General features: G+C 39.2%; 1 protein-coding gene across 2 annotated transcripts in view; it reads right to left on the bottom strand.

Moving 5' to 3' along the window:
* Nucleotides 1–19,522, bottom strand: part of CLIP1 (CAP-Gly domain containing linker protein 1) — an 82,147-nt gene that overhangs the window by 21,794 nt on the left and 40,831 nt on the right. The window contains exons 8-18 of one of the 2 annotated variants that reach the window (XM_035890481.1): nt 19,110–19,307; nt 18,625–18,728; nt 16,382–16,442; nt 10,929–11,033; nt 8,447–9,391; nt 7,005–7,121; nt 5,929–5,986; nt 5,601–5,684; nt 4,436–4,592; nt 3,619–3,784; nt 3,308–3,523 (exon numbers count right to left, since the gene is read on the bottom strand). In XM_035890481.1, coding sequence (XP_035746374.1) covers nt 3,308–3,523; nt 3,619–3,784; nt 4,436–4,592; nt 5,601–5,684; nt 5,929–5,986; nt 7,005–7,121; nt 8,447–9,391; nt 10,929–11,033; nt 16,382–16,442; nt 18,625–18,728; nt 19,110–19,307 — 2,211 coding nt within the window. The remainder of the gene's footprint in view (nt 1–3,307; nt 3,524–3,618; nt 3,785–4,435; nt 4,593–5,600; nt 5,685–5,928; nt 5,987–7,004; nt 7,122–8,446; nt 9,392–10,928; nt 11,034–16,381; nt 16,443–18,624; nt 18,729–19,109; nt 19,308–19,522) is intronic. The other variant, XM_035890482.1, reaches the window with a different exon arrangement.

Raw genomic sequence — 19,522 nt, 5'->3', positions numbered from 1 at the left:
CCTGGAGAGTCTCAATTTCTTTTAGTTTCAAAGCCAGATTGCTCATCTCCTCCTGCAGCACCTTATTTCTGCCCTGAGAGACCAGCAATTTGCCCGAGAGGTCACTATTAGTTTGTTCTAAAAGTGCTACTTCCTTGTGCAGTTCGTAATAATCCTTGGAGAATTTCTCCTTCTCTTTTAGTATTTTTTCCTTGATGATGAGCAGACTTTTCTGTTCAGCAAGCAGGCTGTCGTTTTCCGCAAGTAACCGTATTCTCTCCTTCTCCATCACCTCCTGCCTGTGTCGAAGATCATCTAGCCTCTGGGAGACGCAGCTGTGCAAGCCCTGGAGCTCTGCTTTTGACTTGGACAAGGAAGCAAAGTCACTCTTCAGTCGTTCGATACTGGAAGCGAGCTGCTCTGTCTCCGCACAAAGAGTTTCTTTTTCCTTAATTATTTCTGCCAGTTTAGTTTCAGATTTTTCTTTCCCCTGAACTAAAAGTTCTTTCTCAGTCAGCAATTCTTTGTTTTTCCCTCTCAGCTCTTCTATCTCCTTCTCTAAGCAGCTGATGTTGCTTTGAAGTTCCACACATTCCAACAAAAATGATTCCTTGTCCAGCCTTCTTGCCTCCTTTTCTATGGTTAAGTTTTCTCTCAAAGTCTCAACCTCTCCATTTAATTTCTGACACTCTTCCTGCAGTTCAGTCTTCTCTCTGGTCAGCATTTCCATATCAAAGGAACAGGTCTTGAATGAAGAGGACAGGACCTGCTTGGTCTGGGATACAGCAGCCAGTTCATTTTCTAATGTTCTTCTGGCGTCCTGGGCCTCTGTCAGAAGATCTGAAAGGTCACACTTACAGGCTATTAGCTCTTGATTTTCTGAAGTCTTCTTACCTAGTTCTTCCTTGAGAGCTTCAATGGAATCTCGGAGCACGGTATTCTCTTGGGCCAGAGCTCTCCTGGCTGAGACATCCAGTTCATGTTCTCTCTTCATATCAGAAATTGCATTTGCAGAAGACTTATTTTCAGCAAGAAGCTCTGAGTATTTGTTCTCCAATTCATTCTTCTCTTGAAGAAGAGCTTCATTGTGCTTTTCAAATTGCAACGACTTATGAAAAACAGATTCCTTTTCTAAGTTCAGTTTGTTTATTCTCTCAGTAAAGTCCTTCTCAGCAAGTATGGCATCTGCTGTGGCTTTAGAAAGCTTTTCAGCAATTGCCTTACTTTCAGTTAGAAGTTCCTCCCTTTCAGCCAAAAGCCTTCGTTCTGATGAAGAAAGAGCCTCTTTCTCTTCAATTAACTGAATACGTTCAGCACTGGATATCTCTCTTGAGGCTTTCATTTCCTCGAGAAGACGAGAGAGACTAGCAAGGGAATCCTTCAACTCCGTATTGTCTTGCATCGCTTTTTTAAGTTCTTTATGTTCAGTCTCGAGTTCTGTTTGCATCTCTTCCATTCTCACTTTTAATGCGTGGTTTTCACTAACGGTATTGTCTAAACTCCCACAAAGCTCTTCTATACTTTTAAGAAGCATCTCCTTCTCGGACTGCAGACTCCGATTTGTCTGCAACAGACTTTCCATTTCATTTTTTAAGGCTTTATGTGTATTTTTAAGATCTGAGTGTTCACCGAGGGCTGAATCTCTCTCTGCAGTCAGAGTTGACACTTCTTGCAGTAGCTCTCTTTGATCTCTGGCCAGGGCCTCACAAGAACTTTCCAGCTTCTGAATAACATCATCTTTGTCTTTAAGAACTGCATCTTTCTCTTCCAGAAGTTTCTTCTGATAACGCTCCAGTTCTTCCTGTTCTTTGATATGTTTCTGACATACCACACCCATGGCATCTTTGTCAGCCTGAAGTTCTTTCAACCGTTGGAGCAAGGCTGACTCTGAAGACCGGAGAGCATCATTTTCTTGAATTATCTTCAGAAGTTCTGCCTGTGCTGCCTCTATTTCACAGAGTAATTGGCTTTTCTCAGAAATTAGTGCTACGTTTTCTGTGCTTTCCTGCTGGTTTTTGGCCTCAGCTTCTTCTTTCTGCTTTAGGATTTTTTTATTTTCTGATTTAAATTCCTCATTCATCGCCTGAAGTTCTTCTTGGTCTTGTTGCATTAACGAAATCTTTGATTCCAATTCTAGAAGCTTTGATAACAAGGAACCTCTCTCTAATTTTAAAGTATTCCCCTCCTGTGCCAGAGTCTCTTTTTCTGATATCAAACCCCTCATCTTGTCTGACATTAGTTCAATCTCTTTTCTGGCTGATGCTAACACAGAGCTAAAGGACTAAAAAAATAAAGTCAGGGAGAAGGGAAAACAAAAATGAAGTCAAGCAGATAAATAAAAAATATGGTTTAAGGGCAAACAGAACTATTGTAATTTAAGTTTCAAAGTGTATACACTGACACACAGTCCCTGTGTGAATTCAACTGTTGACAGCCACCACTGATATTTCATTACAAAAACACCACCATCCGCAGGAAAACTTTTCAGTGGTTAAATAAAAAAAAAATCATGGTTTGAAGGTTCCTCCATACAAGATGTCATCCTGTTATTAAAACTACTCTCACCAAATTTTCAAAATATAAATTGCTCAGGAAAGAGCCACAGAATGATTTAATGAGAATCTAAGTGAATTAAAATGCAGGGAGTTGTATTAGATACTGACTTCCAATTCTCAAATTCACCTTCTATAGCTAATTGTCCTCATGATTCTGTCCAAAACATAGTCACAACCCCTTTAATGCAAAACACTACATCAGTGGGATACTTAAAGTTAACTTATGTGCCAGTTTATACACTAAATATTTTGCTAAAGGGTAAACCAAAGACTATAGCAAATTAACTAATGAGGGATGAAAGCAAGCAGCAATGCCAAAGAAATGGGAGAAAAAAGATGAAAATTGCTAAAATCAAGCTACATAGCAAGTAGTTGCACATAATATGGGTCATACTACAGAACAAAGTGTCAGTTGTGTAACACTTTTAAACAAAATAGTTCACAACATATTTTATTTAAAATTTATGCATTTAAAAAACCCAGAGAATAATATTTGGCTCCAACTGATTGTGGTGAGCCAGATATCTATGAACATAAAACGTTAACATCAAAGAACCATACTTCATGGATTCTTGTGTAATCTAGAGAAGACCACCAGTTAGTCGTGTACGCTTCTCTTCCCTAATCAATATTAATCTACCCTGGAAAAGTTCAAAAAAGAAACACTACAAAAATCCTACTACAAAATGACGAAGCCAGGAAAAACCCAGCGCTTCACCGAAACAGAAAGATTTAAACTTTAAATCACTTGCAGAGTAACAAAGTATACATACTTTGGCCTGTTCTGCTTGTTTCTTCAGCTCCTCAGCCTTTGTTTCTAACTCATCGTGTTTCTTTTGTGCAATTTTCAGTGCTTCTTCTGCATCCAGCAAGTTCTGCTTAAACCCTTTGATATCTGCATCATGTCTAGCGATCATCTCAGAAGTTTCTTTTTCATACTTTGCCTGAAGATCCTTGTACTGATTTTGGCTGGTCTCAATTTGCTTTTTCTGACAGAAGACAAAACAATTGGAGCACAGTTGAAGAAACAGTTCTGCACCGACTCAGCACGCAGTCAGCTAGTACTTTTTAAAGTTGTTCTTACCATGTCTGTTAGTTGATCCTGCATATTTTTCAGTTCTGCTTGATGAATCTTGAGAGTTTCTTGCTGACTCTGCTCAGCTTTCTGTGTTGTCTGCTCCAAATTTTTCTGTAGCTGAACAGCCTTTTCATTTGCTTTTGTAAGCTCAAGTTGTATTTGCTCCAACTGCCTAGAAAGACCAAATAAAAGAACATTACCTTATGCCGACAGCACGACAAGCGCAGAGAGGAAAGACTCTAAATTACGCTGAAGTTCTGTTCTGTCCAAGCATTTAGAAAGAGATTTAATTATTTAACATATGAAGAATGTTCTGCTAAATTGAATACTCACAAGTGAGACCGAGCACTTGACTGTGTGCAGAGCAACACAGCTGCCAGTGACCTCGTCCCCAGTCTGGGGTTTTGTAGTTAAAGAACAACTACTCTACACATAATTTTTATTTGAAACAAAACACATTTTCTCTTGTTAGTCAAAAGTGTGACCCAAGTCTTTTATATATCCAAATAAACCAAGCTTATCAGGTAATCAAATAATTAAGCAGCACAATCACAAACCAGTCTAGATTATTAAAATGTTCATTTACTCTGGACAAGGAGGAGCACGTTACATAAGTATTTTAGAATGATACATGTTCAATGCTCTTCCAATCACACTGAGGAGACTGTTTTGATGAATTTAGTTCGATAGAGTAAGTTCACTTGTCATATCAATGTGACACTCAGGAACATCTTGTTCAGATATGTACAAAAAGATAAAATGAGAAGCAGGGAGTGCAGGAGTACGGAATTAATGTGAAAATGTTCTGACAATGGTGGAATACCTTTCTTTTAACCGGAGCTCATCATTCATTTTCGTTAGCTGGGCAGAGCTGTCGCCTGAAGACTTCATGATCTCTGCAATATCATTTTCAAGTTTGGCTTTAGCTTCAATCAGTTGTTGTTCTCTCTCTTCTCGCTCCTTCAACTTCTTCTCCATCACTGAGCAAGACAAAGGTTAGCAGTCTAGTAAATTTAAGAGAAAGGGTATGCACAGACTAGCTAGAATATAGTAAAGAACTATAAACAGCACCATATTGATGCTACAGGGCTTGCAAAATTACAACTGTTTGACCATTGAATTGTTAACTGTAGCAGAAGGTTAAGAACTCTTCATAAATAGTAAAAAAGCAACTGGTCAAGTAATCTTCCTTTCTGAAGTGATTCACTTAACTTCAGGCCACGAGAAGTAGATAGAAGTTCTACCCGTATCAGAGGGTCATCAATCCAGTAAGAGAGGCAGGCACACACCCTACAGGCGAGACAACTCACCAGCTGCTGTGTAGAGCAGCAGAAAACAAACAATGCGAGCAACATGAAGCTACAGTGAGAAAACAACTCATTCCAGGGCAGGCACTGCCACCAAGGGCAAGAGCAGCCCTTGGGATGACTGCTACAGCCCCAACGCTTTGAAAGGCTTGCTTACAAGGTACATAATCACTCTACATTGGTTTTAAATTGAGAGGTACGACTAGAGAGATACAGCAAGACTCCCTCCTATGAGATCAGAAGCAGACAACCAGACTAACGTACGGTCTTTTTGATGCCCTTAAAAAGAAAACACTACCTACAGACAAGGCTTCTGTGAATTAAGGATCTTACACTTGTAATGCTTCAGGCTGGTCCCCAGGCCTCTGCCTGGTGTCGGACCATTACCACAGCATGACTTTGTTGCAACATCAAATGAGAATTTAACTATTGATTTGCAACACAGGCAACCAGGAAGTCTTCCGCCTTACTGCACTATTTCCTTAACGTCACCATCACCTTGCTGCGCCACCAAACGCGCTGCCACCAAAGCTGTTTTCTGCTTCAAAAAAAGGCTTTCTTTTGAAGGCAGATGCATTTGTGAGACCATTACATACTAGGAAGTGGCGAGCCAAGGAGGAGGCATACAAAAGCACAAAGCTGATGCATTTTTCAAAACATTCCATTTTATTGCTTCCTTACCCGTCAAACTAGACTTCAGCTGTTCCAGTTCCGAAGACATGAGTGCAAACTGCTCTTCTTTTTGGTTTAGTTTTTTTATTGTTTCTATGCAAGTAAAATTTTGAAAACAAAAGTTAGTAACTACTCAGATGCAGACAATTCCACCCATTTGCAAGGTATATTACTCTTAAGAGACTAATATAAGTAATATGAGTAATCCTGTCCTTTGCTACTGCAACTGCTGTACTGCCAGGTGTACATTTGAAAGTGCATGGAAAAACCCCTTTATTTTCCAGCATTTATTTTCTGCAGCTTTTCAGTTCCGTGTTTAGTTTAGCAGCAGACATACCTTGCATAGTTCGCTGAACATTTTCTGCTTCATCAGCTGCACTAGTAAACTTTTCTTTCTGAAAAATGGATAAAAACCTAAGGTAAGGTTTGGTAATAGCAGTGTAATTTAACCACTGAATTCATATTAGGTATTGAAAAGTACAAAATAGAACAGCCTTCACTCCTATCATAAATAGACCTGAACTTTTCGAATCACAGTTTAGCATAGGCATATTCAGCAACATAAAGCAAGATTTTTCCCTTGCCTTGGTTGCAAGCAAGTCCCTAAACTTTCAAAATAACTTCTCCGTCAGCTAGCACAGCAACAGAACCGCAACCACAGAGTCCTGCGTAGAAGACGCAATTTCTGGGCTTCTCAACGCAAGAAGCTCTCCATGCTGCTCAGGGGCTGCACAGCGGACACCTGCAACCCGTGAGCAATCTCATCGCAGTGTTTCCCAGCTTTACCAGCATGAAGAGAAGCCAGACTGTGAAGAAAAGGGGGGCTACTGCAGAAGGTAAGAAGCAAGACTCTTCCACCAACTTCAGCTCTTTACTAGGGCCATGGAAAGATTTTATGACAGGGACGGTAAAACCTAAAAGCACGTCTTTTTACTACTAACTCCAGTGTAGTTTTCTCAGGAAAATGCCACCCAATTCCAGAATACCTGCAAATTTAATTAAATCCACAAAATGAGAAATCAGCTGAAAAAGGTCTTACAAAACCATTTGTAAGATGTGTGTAGAGCAAGCACTGATTTGTACAACAGCTGTAATAGAAGGACCACGTGTTCCTTAACAAGTAATCTAAATTTAAACTACATGCTGCTTTTGATTTGGTTTAATATTTTGTCTGAAATCTATAAACAGAAGTGTTCTATTTAACCAAAACACCTGGTAACACAGAACTCGGGTGAAATGCTCTTTTCATTCTGACATGGAGCCTATTGTCACAAACCCTTGCCTCCTTTTTATGAGTAAAATAGCTTTGAGAAACCTGGCTCAAGTCAGAGTCGATCCTCAGATTTCAATTGCACTCTCACCACGAAAACCAAAATCCAAAGGATAAAGTAAAAATTTTTGGGTATTACTCACCAAAACTTGAAGTTCCTTTTCCAAACAATCTTTAACTTCATTTACTGCACTCAAGTTTTTCTCAAGGTCAAGAATCTTTTGCTCTTTGCCCTGCAGTTCTTTGGCCAGATTACTAGCCTAACGAAGATGATGAAATGGAGTAAAATAAAATTACAAATATGAATGATAAAATAAGAAAATTAAAAGCTGAATCTGAAAGAAATAACCATACTATTAAAATCAGTGTAAGATGAAAAACAAAAGAAACTGAAGAAAAAAAGTGATGTGTTAACTGAACAAAGCCAATTACCACTGGTGACTACATCACAGTGCTAATTGCATTGCAAAATATATTTGAAATAATTAAAATTTAGTTCTCTTGGAATTAATGGTGAAAACATTATTTAATGGCAGATGGTTTTGGGTACATTCAAAATTTCCAAACAAAGTTAAAGCATCGGTTGAATTATTAGTTTGGGTTCTTTATTGTTTGAACTTTTTCATCTGATGAATTCAGCATTTCTGTTTCAACTGGCCATTCAGACCAATACACATACGGGGATGGAATTTTCCAAAAGGCACAGTACCCCACCCTGGGGTAGTGCAGAAACCCCGTGTGACCTCAAAAATAGAGTCAAAGGTCCGCAGAAATCCAGTATCTTGGAACCATCTGTGAAGGGTTTAGGAAAGCTGCTTCCAGCTCCTTTCCCACTACTCTTACAATCAGAGCTCCGTCTCGTCAGGTCGTGCATAGACTGGGGATGTGGAGGGACCCCTACAATGAAATGGCATCTCAGCACTTTCATTCCTAGCTGCAGCGGCGGAACAACTTTCAAGTACCGAACGCCACACTAGCAACTTTAATGAGATATTTCATCCAAAACCAAGAAAAATGTTGGTAAGATGTATCATACTGCAGTCTGAGCTTCAAAAATGCTGTGAAACTGCGCCTTCCAACATCACTGCACACCCTTGTCTTAACAAAAAGTTCCACCAGGTTCTTTTTTGCTTTCTTTTGTTTTTCACAGCCTCTTCCACCATCTTGTTTGATGAGAGGGAAGGCATTGAGGGTACAGAGGAAACATTTCCCCACTGAGCCCCAAGTCACTTTAGCTGAATAGCTCTATCCCCAAAGGTAAAAATCTTAAGATACGTGGATTATTCTCCCAAATAAACCAACAAACTTTTCCGTAACAGGAAGCTTTCAGCAGAGGCATGCCGAAGCCTGCAGCAAGAAAGTGGAGAAAGAACTTCTCTTTTTCTTATTGGTGCAGACCAAGCACTAGGGACCTGTTGAGAGACGTCACCCAGCGAACACTTTCTCTAAATCTCCTCAGATGGCACTAAGATACGCATTCAATAGAACTACTTTTTTCTGTGATGTATTTGTTCTAGCAGATTAGAACTCTAAAAATGTAAAATAAAAACAAAGTAAAAATAAAAGGATGGATGTTGATACAAACCTTGCTACTTCCATCAACCTTTTCAGTCTCTAAATTCTGAATTTGTTTCTCGGCTGCCTCAAGCTGCTTGCTAAGTTTCTCAATTTCCAATTTACCTTCAGAATTGGCTTTCTGAAGTGCAGCAAGGTCCAAAAGCTTTTCTTCAGCAGCTTTGATCTGTGGTGTAAGACTATCAATAACTTTGGTTTGTTCATTGTACTTGGCTTGCAGTACCTCTAGCTCCTTTACCTTTATTTCAGCTTCCTGTAATTTGTTTAAAGTGTCTTCCATTTCTACTAGATGCTGATCTTCCACACTTTCCAGTTTGGTCTTCAGGCTTTCCAGGTTTTGCTCTTTCTCCTCTGTGACTGCCAACAGTTTTGCTTTCAGTGATTCAATCTCTTTTAAATGATGAGATTTTTCATTTTCCTGCTTCAGTTTTAAATTTGACATTTCATTTTCATAGTCTAATTTAATCTTCTCAATCTGAGTCTTTAACTCTGCAAACTCTGCTGTCTGAGCCCCTACACCTTTGCTGAAAGAAACTTTTAGCTCCTCCATTGCTTGTTGATGGGAGGCAATGGCAGATTCCAGCTTCGATTTCCACAGCTCTATTACATCTGAATTCTCCTTGTTGGCATGATCAAGCTTAGTTTTCAAGGATTCATTTTCTTTTGCCATTCTTTCATTTGAAGCTGAAAGTGATTTGATCTCTTTCTGCAATGCTTCTTCACTAATTCTGAACTTCTCTTTCAGTGAATTCACCTCATTCTGATGTTCTTTGCTAACTGCTGCCATTCTTTCTTGCAAAGAACTGATTTCTTGTAACAATGAAAGAGAAGTGTCCACATCATCAACGTGTTTACTAGACTCTAATCTCCCTCGAAGCTCAGCTACTTCCTTCACCCGCAATGCTAGATCTCTTTCTAGTTCCATGATGCGAGATTTTTCTGATACCGTGGCCACCTATGATTAACAGCGTTTTAAGAAAAGAAGAAAGAATTATAAAAGATATGTTTAGTACAAAGACACTTAGGCCTCGCTGAAAAGAAACCACCGAGTGTTGCAAACTAACATCATCAGTGTATTCTTACCCGCATTTTGGATTAGAGTACCTTTGAGTTTCATTGTCAACTGCTATTTCTATGGAAAGTCTAAAGAAACCTTAAGTAAAAGCAAATGCTGCTTTTACCGGGAAGGCTGTGAAACAACACCAACTCGTGTTTCATTTGTGTATAAATTATTGCTCACCAAAAAAAAAAAAAAAAAAGGAAAAATGTCCACGTCTTTGTATTACAAGCACATTATATTCTCTCTAAAGGTGGAATTTATTTAAATTCACTTTCCTGAAGTTATCTAGAAATAACAACTTGCTAAACAACTTACAAACTACACTTTTGTTTATTATCAATATTTAATAAAATGTTTCTCAGAACCATTTTAAAGCAGACTGAAAAAGAAAGGAGAACCCTAAAGTCTTTATTTGTTGAAATAATTGCTTCCTAATTCATCTCATGCCGACTATGAGACTGTCAGAGAAAAACACAAACACATTTTTAGCCTACAAATCTTTCGAATCTCCTTCTATATCCACTCCATTGTTCTCTCCGAAAAAGCATCCTCATATTATCCGAGTTTTTCCCTGACTGTCGAAGCAGTTTGTGGTAAGGAAAAGCACGCAAAGCTACCACAATTACTTCTAATTAGGAAGTTACTGTTTCAACCTCCCTATTATACCAACATCCTGAAAAAGGTATCACTTACCTGCAACTGCTTTTAAAAAAGTACTTATTACAGAGTACATTCTTGGTTTTATAATATTCATCCCTACCTCAACTTCATGAAATGCTGCAGGTGGGGGCATGAATATATGTGTGTGTGTATGTATCTCCTTAAGAACTGACATCTGCTGAACTTCTGACTTGGGACAAAGTACATCCAGTAATATTTTGACAGGCAACAGTATTACTGATGCTACTGGGCTATCCATGAAAAGATTATGTCATGGGTGGAAAAAAAAAAGAACTAAAAAGCCACTGCAAACCATGATTTAGCAAAGCAAGTCATACAGCAACTGTTTAAGACCTCAGAAACCAAGCCCCAACCACTGTCTGTGTAAAAAGATTTGGCACGGTCAACCTTACTTCTTTTGGATTTAATGAACTTTGCTACTTCTAAAAATGAACCACTGAACATTCCTTTATGTCAACTCACAGTCCCATCTGCTACTTTTGGCTTGGATTGAAGTACTAATTTTGCAGTTTTAAGACATCTTACCTGAATTCTTTTGAAGAAGTGAGTAAACATATACAGGCATGCACACACACAACACCGAGCTCAAAATTAATGCTGATTTTAAGTGTTCCAGCTACATCTATAGCAGGTCCTGATCACGGCAGGAGCAAGGGTACGTTTCAGAGTGTGTTATACCCAGCAGACTGTGTCATCAGAAATCTTCCACAACACAAATCAGTCTTGTTATTTAAATAGTGAAAACCATTACCCTAGTGTCTTCTAACTCCCTCTGGAGTTTGTCAGCTTTGGTCTTTTCAAAGAGCAGGCTCTGTTCAAGCTCCTTAATGCGGGCATGCTCCAGTTTGGTCTGCGTCTGTTAGTAAAAAGGGAAAGGAAGAGAACACAACGGTGCCACCATCACATGCCAGCACAAGAGGAGGGAGCCACATGCAGGCCGTGCTGCCAGAATCTTCTACCAATGATGAGCAGAGAAGATGCAGTGGATAAAATGAACAGGGAAATGCTATGGATGAGAAAGATGGACTGGAAGTGTAAATGGACTGACGTGTAAAAAAAAAATAAAAGAAAAAATGTAACAACCCCCCCCCCCACAAACAAAGAAATATGAACAAAAAAGTTTCATGCAGCCGAGTAGAAGTTATTTATCAGTACATGAAGTTTTCAGCACAAATTAGAATAGTTATGTAAAAAATATACATGTGTATAACATCTGTACTTGTTCTAGCAGGACGGTAAGTCCCTCTCCTTGTCACCCCACTAACTATTCTCTTTAATATATTGGGCTTATTTCAGAAATTATTTAGTTATTAACCAGGGGACAAAAATTCACCACTGAAGCTCATTTGACAAATCAAAACCTTTTAACTTTTTTTTTTTTAAATAATAGCTGTATCTCAAGTCTCAGCCATAAAAATAATTTTGGCCGAGACCTGGGAACATTAAGGTTCATTTGTCACTATGGTATGAATTATTTGAATAGAAATAGGAAGACAATGGTTGTCTATAACTGAAGAACCCTCCTAGTTTTTCCCCCTCCTCCTCTTTCAGGAAGGAAGCAAGCAACAAGTAAGATTCTCCAAAACCAGGTAAAAAAGTGAATCAGTCTGGTTGCTCTATAGTTACTGAAGTCTAAATACATTGAACAAGATGTGGAAGTAAGGAGAAAAAAAAAAAAAAAAGTAAGATCTTTGTAATTCTACTGGGTTCCTAAAGAGAAGCAGGAAGCAGATGAAACGAAGTGAACAGGTACCTCCTGCTCACAAAGAGTGAGAATTTTTAGCAAGACGACAGAATATTGGATATTCTGGCTTGATACCTGGATGCTCCCAGAGGCCCACAAGAGAGCTTGACGTTTGAGAGATGCCGGTAAAGTCTGGCAGCTAGCTCAAATCTGACCTGAGCCTCTGAAGTGGGGAAAAGGGGCGGGAGGGGGAGGAAAAAGAAATATAAAGAGGTAAGAAATATAGAGAGGCAAGAACCAGGTGCCACACTTATTTCTGAAGTGCGGAGATTCGAGTCATGTGTCGATCTTGACGGGTCATTTGTAGTTTAAATTTACTAAACAATCCAAATTAAAAGGATTATGAAAGTCTACTGTTGCTTCACAGTCTCTTTTCCAAAAAAAGCAGCTTTTCAGGGCTTGCCCACATCAAGAGCAAGGTGGATGTCCAGAAGTCAACTGAACAAAGTTCTGCCTGGGTAGGCCAAGATGTGTTTATTAACTGAAGAAGTTGCATCCATCAGTCTCGATGAGAAGTTCTCCGCATGGTTTAACCGCCGCAGTTAATTCACTGCGGAACAAAGTAACGCATTAACCCCCAAACCCTGTGAACGACTATTAAGAGAAGAGAGCCCTGCAACCTGAACAGCCACCCCTGAACACGGGATGGAAAGAATCCCAGAAGGCAGGGAGACGTGTGGGTAATTCCAAAGCCACGCTGCTGCCAAAGCCACCGTGCAGCAGCGCGTGCACAGCTGGCAGGACACTGCTGCTTCTCTGATCTTTGCAATATGATATTTCAAACCCCCTCCAGAACCGTGTTATTTATAGAGTGACAAGCTGATTAGCACTGCCTCCAAACCAGCCGCAGCAGTTAAAGATCTTACGTAGTCACTGCAGAGCAAGCGGGATGGGGACGAGCCTCTTGTTTTGCTTCAGGCCTGTTCTCCTCCAAACACAGTATTCCTTCTGACAGCATCAAGTTATCTTCTTTCCCAAGAGCATGCAGGCATCTGGCAGTTTAATTTTTTAAACATTTTTCCAGCTGAAAACTGTTGACTGTTTTACTATGTAGTTATGAGGTACAAAATACTAAAATCCACAAATGCTAAAAGTTGCTTCTTAGGTTTGTCTATTTTTTTGAAATTCCGTAGCAGGTTTGTTTCTCTATCAGTAGAACAACTTCAGTGTATATGGGGAAAAAAACCCCAGGAGAGCACAGATTACTGGGTTTGCCTCCCACAGCCTTTGAAATGGAACTGAGTATTCTAAGGGAAATGATATTTTGTAAGTGGCTATAATTCAGTCCCCTCTCTGAGACAGGGTAGTATTATTTCTGATCCACAACAAAATTTTAAGTCTGAAAAGTAATCTATTTCAAAAAATTGAATATTCATACCTTCCTTGCTCTAATTCACCAAAGGGATCTATTAAAAGCCAAGAAACCCCAAACCCGATAGCTGCAGAATTCTTCGTGCATGACATTGCAAAATATGCTCTTACATTTTTCTATGCTACATAAAACCCAAACCACTCAGTTCATTAATTTTATAGACGTTGCTTTACTACTGCAAAGATCAGATATACTATCACTGACTACTGATTTATTTTTTTTTTAATCCCATCTCTTCTTATATATTACAAAGGGAAATAAGTTTAAATCCTACCAAAATGGAAATAAAAGATTAAAAAAAAAACAACTCCAGAGATCTTTGCTGGACACGTTTTTTCCCATTTAAGGCATGAGGGATTATCCTTTAAACAAGTCTGACTTCCAAGGGACAGGCTCCGGTTTCCCTGAGGTAAAAATCACTGCAAAATTTTGAATCACTCAAATTTCTCCCCTGATCATCTAGAGAGAAATGTCTAAATGGTTATTGTTCTCTTTGAGGAAACCCAGAGCACAGTAAACTGAGAAGAGCAGAGTACTACAAAAAGAAGAAAAGAATTTGATTGTAAACCTTAACTTGGATGGAAAAGAAAAAAAGAAAAAAAACCAAACCAAACCCCACCCCAACAACAGAAGCATCTTCACCTCCTCCCAGGCTTCGCAGTTAGATTAAGAGTGACAGGAAAATGGGATGAGCCTTACTCTGCACTGAACCTTAAAGGATTCCACTCAAACTTCAGAGACCAGTCATCAGCTATTTTCAGCACTTGTACTTTCTAGCTACTCTCTCACTTCAAAATAAACCCTACTGTTGACTTCTCCATCTATAGGTCAAACGGTGAAATTGTGCTGAAGCTAGAAATGCTGATAATCATTCTAGGATGGGGGCAAGAGGACCTTCAGTCCCTCCGTGCTGGGATAACAACCACAGAACACAACTGAGATTATGAAGCATTAGCCTAGAAGCTACGTGATCACCCACTCCTCTCCTTTAGAGAGGGAAGATGTCCATTTTTATGGAAAAATTAGAATAGGGAAATCAGGAGTAAAGATAGGATTAAACAAGGAGTGCACAAAACAAGAGAAAGGAAGGGCACATGCAGATTTACTTCTAACACACCGTGAGCCTGATTGGAAGAATAGAGGAGACCCAGATCGCTGAAGTAGCTTCGCAAAAGGAACACCTAAGAATGCACAGCAGGAAACCAGTTTTAGTCTCGAGAACTTCCTATCTCAGCTGGGGATGCAGCAGAGGAGGCAGCCTGGGATAAATTTTCCTGAGTCCAATCAAAGAGAGGGCTTTTAAATTCCACTACTCTGAGCTATGGAAGCAAGAGGGCTGCTTAAACGTCTTGTAAGGCAATTTCTGTTATCCATGTTTTTCCTACATAATTCAAAGAGACGCTACATGAAGATACAGTAAAATCAGACAGCTTTGCGCACTAACTCTTCAGGTGTTTTTAATCATCTATCCCCTTAGCATTTCATGCCAAAACCAAGACACAAGTAAGGGGAGGTGGGGAACATCCCGATTTTTTTTCCTCAGAAATAGTAATCTGCTAACTGCGTACTGCATCGATTGAACAGCAGTAGGAGCTCATAGGAAAGCAGGCAGGATTTTGTGAAGAAAGCAACTAAAATCCTACATTTAAATGAAAGGCATTGCAAGATCTTGGACAGTCATTTTCTACAAGCTCCCATACTCTTCAACGAGTTGCAAAGTCTTTGACCCTACAGAATTCTAATGACACGTTTGCCCTCTCTTCAGTTAACGGGGATTACAACGTTTAGTCATTACACACATTTCTTTTCAATAAATGTTGTAATTGCTCTGAAAGCACCATGCACACAAACAGTAGAGTCAATGTTTCAATAACAGATTATGCAGTTAGTGAATAAGTATAAGCATTTTCTGCACACAATCTGTTAACATGGGATGTCTCTGCACATTAAAGTGCCCTCTTACATTTTCTGGGTCTTCCGAAATCTGCCTCTTTCGCTATCAGTAAAATTAAAAAACAAATAAACAAAAATATTTCACCCGCAGACTTAACACTATCATTCCAACACAAACATCAGGATACATTGCATTATCTTGAATTCAGTTTAAACTCTTGAAGTTATGCAGCTTGACTAACCAGAGTCTTTAAGATTGCTTGCCATGACTATTGACTGATTTAACAAAAAAAAAAAAAATTAAAATTTTCCATGGACTAAACAATAAAAGGAGCATTCTATGAAGAGTCTAGGTAGGCATCTTAAAATGAATGGAAGACTAAAATAAAAGAAATGTTATATGAAATGAATAACTTCCATAAGGCTAGCACTTTAATCATTAATGGTTCACAGAAACACAAGTTAATTAAGTTTGCACTTTATGCTGTGCGAGAAGTTCCAATATTTTTCTGATTAGACAACAGCAGAGTAGAACAAGTAAAAAGTATCTTTCTTTTTAATTTGAAATTTGGGATAAAAATTGGCAGTGTTCAAATATCTGAGAGTAATCCTTCATTAAATGTTTCCTATTCTGATTGTGTAGTAACATACTGTGGTTTAGCCCAACGTTACAGCACAAATAGTAGAAAGATAAAAATTGCACACATTATTTGCTGTTTAGATTTTGTGTACTATAACTCTCAGGACAAAACATTCTTTGTTAATTAATCTTCCTTAAGGAAAGCACAGGGATTATTCAGAAAACTGACTGAAGACAAAACAGGACAAGGCTTCAATACTAATTTTCAAAGGCATAAATATTAAGTTGCAATTTCATAGATGATCTTTTGTTGGTCGTTACTTTTAAGGAATTTCAGAAACATTAGTAAGATAAAAATAATGTAAAATATCAAAAGGCAGAGCTTCCTAAGAATTACTTTAATTACTCGAAACAACTACAACCATTCCACAGCACAACCCTTGCTAAAGCGCGTAACTGAATTAAGCACTTTCACGTGCTTTGCATATGCTTGGGCCAGTACGGCATCTACTAAACATTCCTGCCTTTCTCTTCTAGAGAGCAGTACGCTCATCTGAACTGGCCACATTTCGTGTCCTACGATATAGCCTGTGTACAAAACTGGAGATATTTTACCTCTAGGTCTCCTTTGGTAATGGATTCTTCTTCCACACGGAACTGAAGGTCTTCAACTTTCCTGTGGGGACAATTCATTAAAATTCAGGTAACACTGAAAGAAAATGCTTCCAAGCTCACTTTTCAGTGGGATCAGAATGACAGTGATACCATTCTGACTGTACCGGCAAACTGCCAGAAACATTAAGGAGAAATTTCTCACAGGAAGCATCGGAGAGAAGGAAAGCTGCTGCTGTTAAAACACAACTGCTGAAAAAGCAAGGCATCAGTCTTCCTGCGGCTCTATAAAGAAAGTATTTTGTTGCATTTTCTGACGAGTCAAAAAGAAAACCTTCAGGTCATCCTCGATTCTCTCATTCTTTCACCCTTCTGCACGACCCCAAAAGAGGTGACCTAAATGAACAGTTTGACCTCACATTCTGTGTATTCTACCATTCACCTAAGAAACAGTCAGAAAGTTAGGACGCATCCAAGGTACCCCCGGGCCTTCTAGAAGTGCACTGGTCAACTTGCATCAAAGCTCTAGCACAGACAAACCCATGTTAGGTGTCAAGGTGAAGTGCAAGATGCGGAATGGGAGCGCAAGCAAGAACATTGCCTTGCCTTGCCCACACCGGAGTCTTAGAATGAGAAAACAGAGGTGAGAAGCTAGGATTGGACTTATAATAAAATCTGTAAAAAGTTATTTCTTCCCTCCCCTGACTCTGGTATCCCCCAATGAACAAGGGGGCAGATCTCCTCCTTTTCCCCTGGATCCTTTCAACACTGTAAGATGTTGCAAAGGAAGAGACGAACATGTCCTCTTTCCTCTGAATTACACAGATTGCTGGTGCCCGCAGCTTGGCTGACAGACGTAGAAATCATTCCATCAAAGAGAGTTACAAGTGATGGATGTCTAAAATAAAAGGACGATATGAACTTATTCTGGGAAGAGGGTCTGACCGATGTGCTTTGGGAAACAGAGGATTAAAGATCATTTGACTTCAAGTCACTGCTGAGAGTGACTTGAATACATATTACAGAGACTTTCCAAGTAAATAAGCCTAGAGTGGTTAGGAGGAAGGAGAAATATTACACTGCCGGAGCCGTGAAATGTTTTCCCGGCTGTAGGACGTCACTTTGGTGAATGGTAGCAGGCGCACAGCGGCGCCGTCACGCTGCCTAGCAACACGCTGAAGGTGAGCTCAAGGCCATGCAGGATTGCGGTAAAACAACCCCCCACTGACCTGGCACTCAGCAAAAGTAGGTCCACAGCCAAACTACCGGGGCTGCTGCAAAGCTGGTTGGTTTTTGTTTGGTCAGTTTGTTTTCTTAAATTAAAAAAAAAACCCTACTGCATTATTTTGTAGAGAATACATAAATAATTCCAGACCTAACTCTACTGCTTGTTTTGAAAATTCAGTTAGAGCGGGTCCCATAGAAAGGCAGAATGAAAATTGTAAAGGAATTGCGCAGGGTTTACCATTGCATTTTCTCATCTGTGATTTCTAGTTTCAGGCAGGCCTTTCAGAGAGGTTGACATCTGACTGATTTCAGGGGCACACGCAAGCCTACAGAGCAGACTCACAATGGGTTTCTAAATAGACTCCCAAAAGCATTCCAAATCCACCAAAAAATTTACCAGATTATTTCCTCATCTAACCAGGTTATTTCCTTTCCTAACCTCACCTTACCTATTTGATAATCTCAGTTCCTTTCCTCAAATGCTTACAAAAGGGAATTAGAAAAGGCATTGAAATGAATGGCTTTAATGATTTTCCTGTAAGAGAGAGACCCTGACTAGAAGCCCAAGACTAACAGTAATAAATTATTCACAAGAGAACTAAACTGTAAATTCCTACTCCAGCACTGTCAGGAAATGAGATTATCAAAATTTTCATTTGGAAGTGGAAGAAGAGGGTTTCAAGAAGATCAGGTATGATCCATTAATTTCATATAAATAGGAATAAAATCCTTCATAACAGAAAGCAATACTAAAAGGAATGAGTTGCATGAAATTCATCTCTAAACAACAGTTGCAGCCTCTAAGCAAGTTCACTTTATTTGGCTTTCCCTCCCCAAATTTAAGAGAGGAGGTTTTTTTAGTATTAATTTTAAAAAACTGCAGTATGAATTTATACAACAATCGCTCATATCTGCATTATTCAAAATTTGTTTCACATTTGAAAGTCACCACAGCATTTGTTTTTAATGCAAAGTTTGTTTTTAACAGAGTTATACTAATGAAGACAGTTTTCGGTTACCTTTTCTCTTCCTCAAGCTGATTGAGAAGCTCCACTTTCTCCCTGTCAGCAGCCTCCACCATAGCTCGTAGCTGGTCCATTTTTGCTTCCATCTCCAGTACATGCTAATCAGCAGGAGGAATAAGAACAAAATCTACTAAGTTGGGCAATACATGATTTTTTTCCGAGTTATGTATCTATACATCAGTAATCACAATTTGGTAAAGCAATGGCTCAAGGGATAGGAATGTTATCATACTCAAATATGTATATAATAAAAGATTGTAGAGATGTATAAAGAAGTTCAACAAAAATGAGTCAAATGAAGTAGACTTGCTATCTCATCAAGCCAAAGCTCCCACAAGGAAGATGCCACAGGTATGGACTAGTTTAGGTTTAGAACACCACCTTTTAGTCCCAGACCTTTTCAATAAGAAAACACAATTTCAGAAATGAAGTCAATTCTATTAAAGCCTCTATTTTAAGAGCAGCAATACCACTCTTACCCGATCATGTCCATCGCGAACAAGTGCTAATTCCTGCTCTATTTCCCCTACGTGACTGGTTGCTTTTGCAACTTCTGCCCTCTCCAGGTCCCTTTCTGCCAGCAGCTGTTCAATGTGTTGCTGCTTCTCCTTCAGTGCCTCCTGGAGGGCTGTGGTACCAGAAATTTTTCTTGCATACCGGGAGGATGTTTCTGTCAACTTCACAAAGTAAATACGTTAAAAAACATTCTGTATCAAGTGAAAACAAGGGATATCTCCAGACTCTACAAACATTGGGTTAGTAAAGCAAATGTATTCCGTAACCTACTGTACCTTTTTTCATATTTTAATTACTTCATTTTCTAGACTTTACCAATGGCCATACATGTGTAGTAAGACTGCTTTGTAGCAATCGGCAGTTATGGTGTAGGAGA

The sequence above is a fragment of the Egretta garzetta genome, unplaced genomic scaffold, assembly GCF_000687185.1.
Source record: "Egretta garzetta isolate BGI_Z169 unplaced genomic scaffold, ASM68718v1 scaffold343, whole genome shotgun sequence".
NCBI lineage: Eukaryota > Metazoa > Chordata > Aves > Pelecaniformes > Ardeidae > Egretta > Egretta garzetta.
This window is presented reverse-complemented; position numbering and strand designations above follow the sequence as displayed.